The 14,666-nt window shown below is 47.6% G+C and overlaps 1 protein-coding gene across 4 annotated transcripts in view; it reads right to left on the reverse strand.

Moving 5' to 3' along the window:
- The window catches only part of ARHGEF7 (Rho guanine nucleotide exchange factor 7), a 379,118-nt gene that overhangs the window by 319,947 nt on the left and 44,505 nt on the right, over positions 1–14,666 (reverse strand). For 3 of the 4 annotated variants that reach the window (XM_063953160.1, XM_063953162.1, XM_063953163.1), the window contains exon 2: positions 12,887–12,970. In XM_063953160.1, the coding sequence (XP_063809230.1) occupies positions 12,887–12,970 (84 nt within the window). Of the gene's footprint in view, positions 1–12,886; positions 12,971–13,303; positions 13,426–14,666 lie in introns of those variants that run through there. The other variant, XM_063953161.1, reaches the window with a different exon arrangement.

A 14,666-nucleotide genomic window follows, 5' to 3' on the forward strand; every position in this document is an offset into this window, starting at 1 on the left:
ATGTACTGACACTTTTCCTGGTTTTAGGAGGTTCCTGACCAGATCGGATAACTCCTTGGCTTTTTCCTCTGGAAGGAAAACCTTTTTCTGAACCGTGTCCAGAATCATTCCTAGGAACAGCAGACGAGTTGTCGGGATTAAATGGGATTTTGGAATATTCAGAATCCACCCGTGTTGTCTTAGCACCTCTTGAGATAGTGCTAAAGCTGTCTCCAGCTGTTCTCTGGACCTTGCCCTTATTAGGAGATCGTCCAAGTATGGGATAACTAATACGCCTTTTCTTCGAAGAAGAATCATCATCTCGGCCATTACCTTGGTAAAGACCCGAGGCGCCGTGGACAATCCGAACGGCAGCGTCTGAAACTGATAGTGACAGTTTTTGAACAATGAACCTGAGGTACCCCTGGTGTGCGGGGTAAATCGGAACGTGTAGATACGCATCCTTGATGTCCAAGGATACCATAAAGTCCCCTTCTTCCAGGTTCGCTATCACTGCTCTGAGTGACTCCATCTTGAACTTGAACTTTTTTATGTAGAGGTTCAAGGACTTCAGATTTAGAATAGGCCTTACCGAGCCATCCGGCTTCGGTACCACAAATAGAGTGGAATAATACCCCTTTCCTTGTTGTAATAGGGGTACTTTGACTATCACCTGCTGAGCGTACAGCTTGTGAATGGCTTCCAACACCCTCTCCCAAGAGACGGTTGGTAAGGCAGACTTCAGGAAACGATGAGGAGGATCCGTCTCTAATTCCAACCTGTACCCCTGAGATATTATCTGCAGGATCCAGGGGTCTACCTGCGAGTGAGCCCACTGCGCGCTGTAATTTTTGAGACGGCCCCCCACTGTCCCCGAGTCCGCTTGAGAGGCCCCAGCGTCATGCTGAGGTTTTTGCAGGAGCCGGGGAGGGCTTCTGTTCCTGGGAAGGAGCTGCCTGTTGGTGTCTCTTCCCTCTTCCTCTGCCTCGTGGCAGGTACGACAAGCCCTTTGCTCTCTTATTTTTGTAGGAGCGAAAAGGCTGCGGTTGAAAGGTCGGTGCCTTTCTCTGTTGGGGAGTGACTTGAGGTAAAAAAGTGGATTTCCCGGCAGTAGCCGTGGCCACCAAGTCTGATAGACCAACTCCAAATAACTCCTCCCCTTTATACGGCAAAACCTCCATGTGACGTTTTGAATCCGCATCGCCTGTCCACTGTCGTGTCCATAAGGCTCTTCTGGCTGAAATGGACATAGCACTCACCCGAGATGCCAGTGTGCAAATATCCCTCTGTGCATCACGCATATAGATAAATGCATCCTTTATTTGTTCTAACGACAGTAAAACATTGTCCCTATCTAGGGTATCAATATTTTCAATCAGGGATTCTGACCAAACTACTCCAGCACTGCACATCCAGGCAGTTGCTATAGCTGGTCGTAGTATAACACCTGCATGTGTGTATATATTCTTTTGAATAACTTCCATCTTTCTATCTGATGGATCCTTAAGTGCGGCCGTCTCAGGAGAGGGTAACGCCACTTGTTTGGATAAGCGTGTGAGCGCCTTGTCCACCTTAGGGGGTGTTTCCCAGCGCGCCCTAACCTCTGGCGGGAAAGGGTATAATGCCAATAACTTTTTTGAAATTATCAACTTTTTATCAGGAGCAACCCACGCTTCATCACACACGTCATTTAATTCTTCTGATTCAGGAAAAACTGTTTGTAGTTTTTTCACACCATACATAATACCCTGTTTTACGGTATCTGTAGTATCAGCTAAATGTAACGTCTCCTTCATTGCCAAAATCATATAACGTGTGGCCCTACTGGAAAATACGTTTGAATTTCTACCGTCGTCACTGGAATCAGTGCCCGTGTCTGGGTCTGTGTCGACCGACTGAGGCAAAGGGCGTTTTACAGCCCCTGACGGTGTTTGAGGCGCCTGGACAGGCATTAATTGATTGTCCGGCCGCCTCATGTCCTCAACTGACTGTTTAAGGGAAGATAAACCATCACGTAATTCCACAAATAAAGGCATCCATTCTGGTGTCGACCCCCTGGGGGGTGACATCTGCATATTTGGCAATTGCTCCGCCTCCACACCAATATCGTCCTCATACATGTCGACACCACGTACCGACACACACCGCAAACTCACAGGGAATGCTCTAATGAAGACAGGACCCACTAGCCCTTTTGGGGAGACAGAGGGAGAGTCTGCCAGCACACACCACAAAGCGCTATATATACAAGGGATATCCTTATATTAAGTGCTCCCTTATAGCTGCTTTAATATATATATATATATAGCCATTAATGTGCCCCCCCTCTCTGTTTTACCCTGTTTCTGTAGTGCAGTGCAGGGGAGAGACCTGGGAGCCGTTCTGACCAGCGGAGCTGTGACAGAAAATGGCGCCGTGTGCTGAGGAGATAGGCCCCGCCCCTTTTTCGGCGGGTTCTTCTCCCGCTATTTTTCCAGTCAGGCAGGGGTTAAATATCTCCATATAGCCCCTATGGGCTATATGTGAGGTATTTTTAGCCTTGTATAAGGTTTATATTTGCCTCTCAGAGCGCCCCCCCCCAGCGCTCTGCACCCTCAGTGACTGCCCAGTGAAGTGTGCTGAGAGGAAAATGGCGCACAGCTGCAGTGCTGTGCGCTACCTTATGAAGACTGAGGAGTCTTCAGCCGCCGGTTTCCGGACCTCTTCACGCTTCAGCATCTGCAAGGGGGTCGGCGGCGCGGCTCCGGGACCGGACTCCACGGCTGGGCCTGTGTTCGATCCCTCTGGAGCTAATGGTGTCCAGTAGCCAAGCAGCAAATCCACTCTGCATGCAGGTGAGTTTACTACTTTCCCCCTAAGTCCCACGTTGCAGTGATCCTGTTGCCAGCAGGACTCACTGTAAAGAAAAAAACCTAAACTAAACTTTCTCTAAGCAGCTCTTTAGGAGAGCCACCTAGATTGCACCCTTCTCGTTCGGGCACAAAATCTAACTGGAGTCTGGAGGAGGGTCATAGGGGGAGGAGCCAGTGCACACCACCTGACCTAGTAAAGCTTTACTTTTTTGTGCCCTGTCTCCTGCGGAGCCGCTATCCCCCATGGTCCTTTCAGGAACCCCAGCATCCACTTAGGACGATAGAGAAACAGTGTGCTAGTCAGAAAAACTGAAACGGCATCCTCCATCACTAAGAGAAAATCTGCCTGGCAGTGAAGCAGTACCCCGCTGGTTACGTACATTAGCCTGCGCACAACCTAGCCCACTGGGCATTTGTAGCTTCACTGTTAGGGCTCCATCCAATTTCACACGACTTCATCGTGGGTGTAAGTGTGGCTGTATACCAGGGTGTGATCGAGCCGCAAGGAGGGGTGAATTGTGGTGCCAGCGTTTACACACCGCTGCAACAGCAACTCGTTCCCATCACAGGTAATTGGCCTGACCCCTTAGTGAAGGCAGGTTAGTGATGGTCACTCCCCTGCCTTTCAGCTGAGTATGGTGATGCTTGCAAGCCCACCTTCTGTTGCCAGGTGGCAATCTCCCAAAGAGCATTTAGTTAGCTGCAATGTTACATCGTAAGCTTCACTACAATACAGCTAATACAACTCGGATAGCTGGACAGGATAACCATGTTGGTTTTTGCTCACAAAAAATAAGCAAGTTTCCCTCCCGTTATTACCCACAACAGGGCCAAGCCTGAGTTGGGCGCAAAGCAAAAAAGCAAGTAGCTTTAACCCCAGTACACACACTACGCGATTCCCGCCAACGCAGATATTGGCGGCAGCGTGCCGGCATCGGCAAGTGCATTCACACTTGCCGATGCGGCGGGGAAGTGAGCAACGGAAGGGGGAACGACACCTATGCTGCTGTCGTTAACGAGGACCTCCCTGATCTGTATGTGTTCAGACGAGGGAGGGGTTCATTAACGATGCGCGAGAGCGTGCATCGTTAACGACATTGAGTGGGTCATTCCATGAAAATGGTCTATTTATGTAACGTTTGTTTCCAGTTTTCATGACAAGCTTTGCATCAAAATTAAAGCGTATCATGTACCACACAAACATTTACTTTGCACAAAATAATCAAAACATTGTCAAAAAAATATATTTCACATGAAATATATTTCAAAATGTAACGAGATTGTAAAAGATCTTGCTCAGATTGGCTCTTCTGAGAGAGACAGACCTTTTACGTTCTCGTCTAGTGTGTATGGGGCTTTACACTTTGACAAAGCCATGTTGCACGGCAGCTGGGGAAGAATTAAAATGCGCAGAGAGGGTAGTGTAAGTCACCAGCATTTGTGGGCTACATGTAAAAGCAGCCAGTATTTACCTTGCATTTAAAAAATGTACTTGCTCCCCTTGTGTTGCAATATGGTTTGTCCTGATAAGTTGTTTGTTTTGCTTGTATTTTTTTGCTGTGCTCCCTCCTCAGAATCAGCCCCAATGTGCGCCACTGTAAATGGCATGAGCTCACATCGTCACAATGCACTTAGAGGGTCATTCCAAGTTGATTGCACGTAGCAACTTTTTGCTGCTCGTGCGATCAACTTGGCGCCACCTATGGGGGAGTGTATTTTAGCATAGCAGGGCTGCGATCGCTTGTGCAGCCCTGCTATGCTAAAAAAGGTTTCCTGCAAAACAAGACCAGCCATGCAGTCACTTACCCAGGGCGACGGATCCAGCGATGAAGGCCCCGGCTGTGACGTCAGACATCTGCCCTCCAAACGCCTGGACACGCCTGCGTTCGCCTTACCACGCCCGGGAAACGGTGAGTAGATGCCCCAATCCTCCTTCCCGCTGTCAATCTTCTTGCGATGGGGCATGCGATCGATTTCTTCGGTCCTGGCGTTGTTGCCCGGCGACTGCCGTCACTGGGCAACGACGCACGTGTGCATTGTGGGCGCTGCGCAGCCGCAGTCCTGACCCGTTCGCACCACAGCGAAGAAACCTTGCGTGTGAACGGGTCGGAATGACCCCCTTAGCTGAAGTCTCTCTCCGAGACTGCTATAAATGTAACCAAGTGTACACAGTTCAAAAGCAGCAATGCAATGTAACACAAAATGCAATCAGCACACTATAGTGTGTAAAATCGTTCTGGGCCAACAGGCAAAATTTGGTTTAATGGCAAAACAAAGGAGAATATACGTATTCTTTAGCTGTCCTTTCCTTGAAAAGATGGTCAGAGTGACTGGGATCAATACAGGTTGAGTATCCCTTATCCAAAATGCTTGGGACCAGAGGAATTTTGGTTATCGGATTTTTCCGTATTTTGGAATAATTGCATACCATAATGAGATATTATGGTGATGGGAGCTAAATCTAAGCACAGAATGCATTTGTTACAAATACACCATATACACACAGCTTGAAGGTAATTTTAGCCAATATTTTTAATAACTTTGTGCATTAAACAAAATGTGTGTACATTCACACAATTAATTTGTTTCATATACACCTTATGCACACAGCCTGAAGGTCATTTAATACAATATTTTAATAACTTTGAGTATTAAACAGTTTGTGTATATTGAGCCATCAAAAAAATAAGAATTTACTTACCGATAATTCTATTTCTCATAGTCCGTAGTGGATGCTGGGAACTCCGTAAGGACCATGGGGAATAGCGGCTCCGCAGGAGACTGGGCACAAAAAGTAAAAGCTTTAGACTAGCTGGTGTGCACTGGCTCCTCCCCCTATGACCCTCCTCCAAGCCTCAGTTAAGATACTGTGCCCGGACGAGCGTACATAATAAGGAAGGATCTTGAATCCCGGGTAAGACTCATACCAGCCACACCAATCACACCGTACAACTCGTGATCTGAACCAAGTTAACAGTATGATAACCGTAGGAGCCTCTGAAAAGATGGCTTCCAACAATAAACAACCCGATTTGTTTGTAACAATAACTATATACAAGTATTGCAGACAATCCGCACTTGGGATGGGCGCCCAGCATCCACTACGGACTATGAGAAATAGAATTATCGGTAAGTAAATTCTTATTTTCTCTGACGTCCTAGTGGATGCTGGGAACTCCGTAAGGACCATGGGGATTATACCAAAGCTCCCAAACGGGCGGGAGAGTGCGGATGACTCTGCAGCACCGAATGAGAGAACTCCAGGTCCTCCTCAGCCAGGGTATCAAATTTGTAGAATTTAGCAAACGTGTTTGCCCCTGACCAAGTAGCTGCTCGGCAAAGTTGTAAAGCCGAGACCCCTCGGGCAGCCGCCCAAGATGAGCCCACCTTCCTTGTGGAATGGGCTTTTACAGATTTTGGCTGTGGCAGGCCTGCCACAGAATGTGCAAGCTGAATTGTACTACAAATCCAACGAGCAATCGTCTGCTTAGAAGCAGGAGCACCCAGCTTGTTGGGTGCATACAGTATAAACAGCGAGTCAGATTTTCTGACTCCAGCCGTCCTGGAAACATATATTTTCAGGGCCCTGACTACGTCCAGCAACTTGGAGTCCTCCAAGTCCCTAGTAGCCACAGGTACCACAATAGGTTGATTTATGTGAAACGCTGAAACCACCTTAGGGAGAAATTGAGGACGAGTCCTCAATTCCGCCCTATCCGAATGAAATATCAGGTAAGGGCTTTTATAGGATAAAGCCGCCAATTCTGATACGCGCCTGGCTGAAGCCAGGGCCAACAGCATTACCACTTTCCATGTGAGATATTTCAAATCCACTGTGGCAAGTGGTTCAAACCAATGTGATTTTAGGAACCCTAAAACTACATTGAGATCCCAAGGTGCCACTGGAGGCACAAAAGGAGGCTGTATATGCAGTACCCCTTTGACAAACGTCTGAACTTCAGGCACTGAAGCCAGTTCTTTCTGGAAGAAGATCGACAGGGCCGAAATTTGAACCTTAATGGATCCTAATTTTAGGCCCATAGACAATCCTGCTTGCAGGAAATGTAGGAAACGACCCAGTTGAAATTCCTCCGTAGGGGCCTGCTTGGCCTCACACCACGCAACATATTTTCGCCAAATGCGATGATAATGTTTTGCAGTTACATCCTTCCTGGCCTTGATCAGGGTAGGGATGACTTCATCTGGAATGCCTTTTTCCTTCAGGATCCGGCGTTCAACCGCCATGCCGTCAAACGCAGCCGCGGTAAGTCTTGGAACAGACAAGGTCCCTGCTGGAGCAGGTCCTTCCTTAGAGGTAGAGGCCACGGGTCCACTTGCAGCTCCAGGTACCAAGTTCTTCTTGGCCAATCCGGAGCCACGAGTATCGTTCTTACTCCTCTCCTTCTTATGATTCTCAGTACTTTTGGTATGAGAGGAAGAGGAGGGAACACATATACCGACTGGAACACCCACGGAGTTACCAGAGCGTCCACCGCTATTGCCTGAGGGTCCCTTGACCTGGCGCAATATCTGTCCAGTTTCTTGTTGAGACGGGACGCCATCATGTCCACCTTTGGTTTTTCCCAACGGTTTACAATCACTTGGAAGACTTCTGGATGAAGTCCCCACTCCCCCGGGTGGAGGTCGTGTCTGCTGAGGAAGTCTGCTTCCCAGTTGTCCACTCCCGGAATGAACACTGCTGACAGTGCTATCACATGATTTTCCGCCCAGCGGAGAATCCTTGCAGCTTCTGCCATTGCCCTCCTGCTTCTTGTGCCGCCCTGTCTGTTTACGTGGGCGACAGCCGTGATGTTGTCCGACTGGATCAATACCGGTTGACCCTGAAGCAGAGGCCTTGCTTGACTTAGGGCATTGTAAATGGCCCTTAGCTCTAGGATATTTATGTGAAGAGACGTTTCCATGCTTGACCACAAGCCCTGGAAATTTCTTCCCTGTGTGACTGCTCCCCAGCCTCTCAGGCTGGCATCCGTGGTTACCAGCATCCAATCCTGAATGCCGAATCTGCGGCCCTCTAGAAGATGAGCCTTCTGTAACCACCACAGGAGAGATACCCTTGTCCTTGGAGATAGGGTTATCCGCTGATGCATCTGAAGATGCGATCCGGACCATTTGTCCAGCAGATCCCACTGAAAAGTTCTTGCATGGAATCTTCCGAATGGAATCGCTTCGTAAGAAGCCACCATTTTTCCCAGGACTCTCGTGCACTGATGCACTGACACTTGTCCTGGTTTTAGGAGGTTCCTGACTAGCTCGGATAACTCCCTGGCCTTCTCCTCCGGGAGAAACACCTTTTTCTGGACTGTGTCCAGAATCATCCCTAGGAACAGTAGACGTGTTGTTGGAATCAGCTGTGATTTTGGGATATTTAGAATCCACCCGTGCTGACGTAGCACTACCTGAGATAGTGCTACTCCGACCTCTAACTGTTCCCTGGACCTTGCCCTTATCAGGAGATCGTCCAAGTAAGGGATAATTAATACGCCTTTTCTTCGAAGAAGAATCATCATTTCGGCCATTACCTTGGTAAAGACCCGTGGTGCCGTGGACAATCCAAACGGCAGCGTCTGAAACTGATAATGACAGTTTTGTATCACAAATCTGAGGTACCCTTGGTGAGAAGGGTAGATTGGGACATGGAGATAAGCATCCTTGATGTCTAGAGATACCATATAGTCCCCTTCTTCCAGGTTCGCTATCACTGCTCTGAGTGACTCCATCTTGAATTTGAACCTTTTTATGTAAGTGTTCAAAGATTTTAGATTTAAAATTGGTCTCACCGAGCCGTCCGGCTTCGGTACCACAAACAGCGTGGAATAATACCCCTTTCCCTGTTGTAGGAGGGGTACCTTGATTATCACCTGCTGGGAATACAGCTTGTGAATAGCTTCCAATACTGCCTCCCTGTCGGAGGGAGACGTTGGTAGAGCAGACTTCAGGAACCGGCGAGGGGGAGACGTCTCGAATTCCAATTTGTACCCCTGTGATACTACCTGCAGGATCCAGGGGTCCACTTGCGAGTGAGCCCACTGCGCGCTGAAATTCTTGAGACGGCCCCCCACCGTGCCCGAGTCTGCTTGCAGAGCCCCAGCGTCATGCTGAGGACTTGGCAGAAGCGGGGGAGGGCTTCTGCTCCTGGGAAGAGGCTGCATGGTGCAGTCTTTTTCCCCTTCCTCTGCCCCGGGGCAGGAACGAGCGGCCTTTTTCCCTCTTGCCCTTATAGGGACGAAAGGACTGGGTTTGAAAAGACGGTGTCTTTTTCTGCTGAGAGGTGACCTGGGGTAAAAAGGTGGATTTTCCAGCCGTTGCCGTGGCCACCAGGTCCGATAGACCGACCCCAAATAACTCCTCCCCTTTATACGGCAATACTTCCATATGTCGTTTGGAATCCGCATCACCTGACCACTGTCGCGTCCATAACGTTCTTCTGGCAGAAATGGACATCGCACTTACTCTAGATGCCAGGGTGCAAATATCCCTCTGTGCATCTCGCATATATAGTAATGCATCCTTTAAATGCTCTATAGTTAATAATATACTGTCCCTATCCAGGGTATCAATATTTTCAGTCAGGGAATCCGACCAAGCCACTCCAGCGCTGCACATCCAGGCTGAGGCGATCGCTGGTCGCAGTATAACACCGGTAAGTGTGTATATACCTTTTAAGATATTTTCCAGCCTTCTATCAGCTGGTTCCTTGAGAGCGGCCGTATCAGGAGACGGTAACGCCACTTGTTTTGATAAGCGTGTGAGCGCCTTATCTACCCTAGGGGGTGTTTTCCAACGTGCCCTAACCTCTGGCGGGAAAGGGTATAGTGCCAATAATTTATTAGAAATCAGCAGTTTTTTATCGGGGGAAACCCACGCTTTATCACACACCTCATTTAATTCATCTGACTCAGGAAAAACCACTGGTAGTTTTTTCACACCCCACATAATACCCTTTTTTGTGGTACTTGTAGTGTCAGAAATGTTCAATGCCTCCTTCATTGCCGTGATCATGTAACGTGTGGCCCTACTGGACATTACGTTTGTCTCGTCACCGTCGACACTGGATTCAGTATCCGTGTCAGGGTCTGTGTCGACCATCTGAGGTAACGGGCGTTTTAGCGCCCCTGACGGTGTCTGAGACGCCTGAACAGGCACTAATTGATTTGTCGGCTGTCTCATGTCGTCAACAGTTTTTTGCAAAGTGCTGACATTGTCACGTAATTCTTTAATTACTACCATCCAGTCAGGTGTCGACTCCCTAGGGGGTGACATCACTAACACAGGCAATTGCTCTGCTTCCACATCATTTTCCTCCTCATACATGTCGACACAATCGTACCGACACCCAGCACACACACAGGGAATGCTCTGATAGAGGACAGGACCCAACTAGCCCTTTGGGGAGACAGAGGGAGAGTTTGCCAGCACACACCAGAGCGCTATATATATACAGGGATAACCTTATATAAGTGTTACTCCCTGTTATAGCTGCTGTATTTATATATTAGCTGCCAATAGTGCCCCCCTCTCTGTTTTACCCTGTTTCTGTAGTGCAGGGGAGAGTCAGGGAGCCGTCCTTCCAGCGGAGCTGTGAAAGAAAATGGCGCTTGTGTGCTGAGGAGAAAGGCTCCGCCCCCTTCACGGCGGCCTTTTCTCCCGCTTTTTTCAGGAAACTGGCAGGGGATAAATGCATCCATATAGCCCAGGAGCTATATGTGATGCATTTTTTTTAGCCATATAAGGTTTTTATATCGTTTTTATTGCGTCTCAGGGCGCTCCCCCCCAGCGCCCTGCACCCTCAGTGACCGGAGTGTGAAGTGTGCTGAGAGCAATGGCGCACAGCTGCAGTGCTGTGCGCTACCTTATTTGAAGACAGGAACGTCTTCTGCCGCCGCTTTCTCCGGACCTCTTCGCTCTTCTGGCTCTGTAAGGGGGCCGGCGGCGCGGCTCCGGGACCCATCCAGGCTGAACCTGTGATCGTCCCTCTGGAGCTAATGTCCAGTAGCCAAGAAGCCCAATCCACTCTGCAGTCAGGTGAGTTCGCTTCTTCTCCCCTTAGTCCCACGATGCAGTGAGCCTGTTGCCAGCAGGACTCACTGAAAATAAAAAAAACCTATTTAAACTTTTACTTCTAAGCAGCTCAGGAGAGCCACCTAGCTTGCACCCTTCTCGTTCGGGCACAAAAATCTAACTGAAGCTTGGAGGAGGGTCATAGGGGGAGGAGCCAGTGCACACCAGCTAGTCTAAAGCTTTTACTTTTTGTGCCCAGTCTCCTGCGGAGCCGCTATTCCCCATGGTCCTTACGGAGTTCCCAGCATCCACTAGGACGTCAGAGAAACAAAGGTTTCACTATCTCAGTCTCACTCAAAAAAGTCCGTATTTCGGAATATTTGGATATGGGATACTCAACCTGTAATACATAAAACTGAATACCAATAGCACTGAATTATGATTAATGTGGACTGATTCTTAATTAGAAGGGACCAAAACTCTTGCTGCCAAAAGGAAAAAAACAAACCCTCATCAAGCCAAGTCCCTAACTCATTAGCAAAAATAGAAAAGGATCTGAAATCATCCTCTGTAATTGTAATCCTCTGTGAAGGAAATGCTTAGTGTTTGCTTGGATTCTTATGAATATTTCTCCTCTGCTACTATTCAGTACCTTAATTCTGTAATTCTGAACAAGCGCACAATACTATTTCTTTCCAATTATAGATATGCTTTACATTTTGAAAATAAACTATACATCAGTTGTTTCCGGGAAATATTTAATGAGCTATTCAATTGTTTTCCGTGTTCAGCACCTCCTGTGGTGAGAGCAGAAATCCGCGTAATGAGGGGCTTCGAGGCTGGTCACAAGTGACTGCAATGCACCCAGCACTTATGAAAAAGCTTCTTAACGTGGCTAATCTCGTGCATTCAGACACGAAAAAGCACCTGTCACGGGAATAAGTGAATAGCTCCCCTGCACTTTGCCCAGTTCCTAAATTCATGGCCAATGATCGATCACCCCCACAGCATAAATACATGCACTCACTACATAAAATTACGTTTTAGTATAGTGTTATTATCAGAAAATGCTGAATTAATCTGGCCAACATTGATATTGGGGGAGATGAATCAAGCTTATGAGAAAGATAAAGTACCAATCAGCTCTAACAGTCATTTTTTAAGTACAGTCTGTAAAATGGCGCAAGCTGATTGGTTGGTACTTCTCTCTCCCAAGCATTATACATCTCTCCTATTAGTTCGAATTCCAAAGATTAGCCACAATCAAATTCATCCGCAATTTGTTCTCTAAAAGTATTAATAAAACCCAACACCTACATGTGAATAAACATCCCTATTTACAAAACAAAAGTGGTAGCCAGTGATCGTATATTGCATTATTAATGATCATAGCTGGTCATGCAGAAAAAAAAAATATATATTATTTAGGCGCAGGATTCACAGGAGCAGCACCGATTAATGTACAGTCCATAATTAAAAAGAAAAAAAATAATCTAATACACAGTGAATTGTAGGGAAAAAAAATAATTAAAAACAGAGGGTGCCCATCCTTAACCAGTATGTAATACAATAGAAGTACATCTTGATGTAATCATATTACATTTATAAAAATCCTATATGAAACCAGTAACTGTTTATGGTCTGAATAAATTAGATTTCCCGTTAGACATTTTATAATCTTTAATGGTTATTACTACCCAGCAGGTAACCTAATTATCCATTAATAAAGTACATGAATCAGAGGTGAATATTTGCAGCAAGTACTGCGCACACCAGCATCCTACAGTATAAAAACCATCCAACTGCTGAGCATAATGCATTCTGACAGCTGAACACCACCACATTATACAATTATGCCCTGTATGTTGAGCACAAGAGCCTGGGTATATTTGTGTGTGTACTGGGCGGCTTGTGAGCATGTGTGTTATGTCTGTGTGTATTATACATGCATGTCTGTATGAAGCATCAGTGCAGTGACACCAGTGACCCGTGCAGACACAGAACAGGTAGGCACATTACAGGTGAGTCACACTCACTTCCAGGCTGAGGGCGCTGCAGCCCTTCAGGAACTCCCTGATGTTTCCCAGGCACTCTCCCTCCGTGCGTGGCTCCGGGTACACCTGCGGGGACAGACACACAGTGTTAGACATTGGGGGCTGTCAGGCAGGGCACAATCACTGCACAATACCGTAATATATCCCGCACAGTCACAGCAGGGGCTGCAGCTCTCCCCCGCCGTGGGCACAGCTGCTGGGGATTCCCATGCACGTAAACTCAGTGACCTGCTGTGACTTCCATCCCCGGGACTTCTCACCTTATTATATAATTATTTATTATTCCCCTCTGCCTGCAGCTGCTTTTTAACACCACCAGGAAGCAAATCCCAGCAGCTCAGGAAATGACGTGCAAGGAAGGGATAGTACTTGGCTAGGGATTCCCTACTGATCACTCACCAGCCGGATCCATCTTCCTGCCATCACTACTGACCCCAGTGTGCGCACACTGCCGGCACTGCAGCACACAGCGTCCCATCATCTACAGTACACTGCTGACCCTGTGCGCGAGAGAGGGCTTTCCACACTGTCAGCCCCTCCGGGATAGCTTACTGTGTACATACACTGTGCGGGCGCTGTGTCAGTTATCAAGGATCAGACCGTATACAAATGGCTTTACAGATAACAGGGACATACAATACACAGTAAACTCTGTTCCAGCACATTAGCAGAACTAAAACCGAACAGAAATCGTATCTTTTTCCATGCATAGTACTTACTGTATAGCACGGTATCCGGACTATATTGTAGATCTAAGCTAAAAAGGTCAGGTAGACATGCATTAGGTCGACGGAGTCAAAAGGTCGACATGTAAAAGGCAGACAGGTCGACAGGGTCAAAAGGTCGATATAACAATGGTCAACACACATATGGTAGACAAGTGTTTTGATTTACTTTTAATTTTTTTCAACTTTTTCATACTTTACCATCCACATGGACTACAATTAGGAATAGTAACCTGCACAGCGGTAGCGGAAATGTCGACCATTTCCATGTCAATCTTTTGACCCTGTCGACATTTTGACCCTGTCGGCTATTCCTACTGTCTGCCTATTCTATGTCGACCTTTTGACCCTAGCGACCTAATGCATGTCTACCATTAGTGTAGAATTAATAATCCACACCCATTTCTCTGACGTCCTAGTGGATGCTGGGAACTCCGTAAGGACCATGGGGAATAGCGGCTCCGCAGGAGACTGGGCACAAAAAGTAAAAGCTTTAGACTAGCTGGTGTGCACTGGCTCCTCCCCCTATGACCCTCCTCCAAGCCTCAGTTAGATTTTTGTGCCCGAACGAGAAGGGTGCAAGCTAGGTGGCTCTCCTGAGCAGCTTAGAAGTAAAAGTTTAAATAGGTTTTTTTATTTTCAGTGAGTCCTGCTGGCAACAGGCTCACTGCATCGTGGGACTAAGGGGAGAAGAAGCGAACTCACCTGACTGCAGAGTGGATTGGGCTTCTTGGCTACTGGACATTAGCTCCAGAGGGACGATCACAGGTTCAGCCTGGATGGGTCCCGGAGCCGCGCCGCCGGCCCCCTTACAGAGCCAGAAGAGCGAAGAGGTCCGGAGAAAGCGGCGGCAGAAGACGTTCCTGTCTTCAAATAAGGTAGCGCACAGCACTGCAGCTGTGCGCCATTGCTCTCAGCACACTTCACACTCCGGTCACTGAGGGTGCAGGGCGCTGGGGGGGAGCGCCCTGAGACGCAATAAAAACGATATAAAAACCTTATATGGCTAAAAAAAATGCATCACATATAGCTCCTGG

This window comes from Pseudophryne corroboree, chromosome 2, assembly GCF_028390025.1.
Source record: "Pseudophryne corroboree isolate aPseCor3 chromosome 2, aPseCor3.hap2, whole genome shotgun sequence".
Taxonomy (NCBI): domain Eukaryota; kingdom Metazoa; phylum Chordata; class Amphibia; order Anura; family Myobatrachidae; genus Pseudophryne; species Pseudophryne corroboree.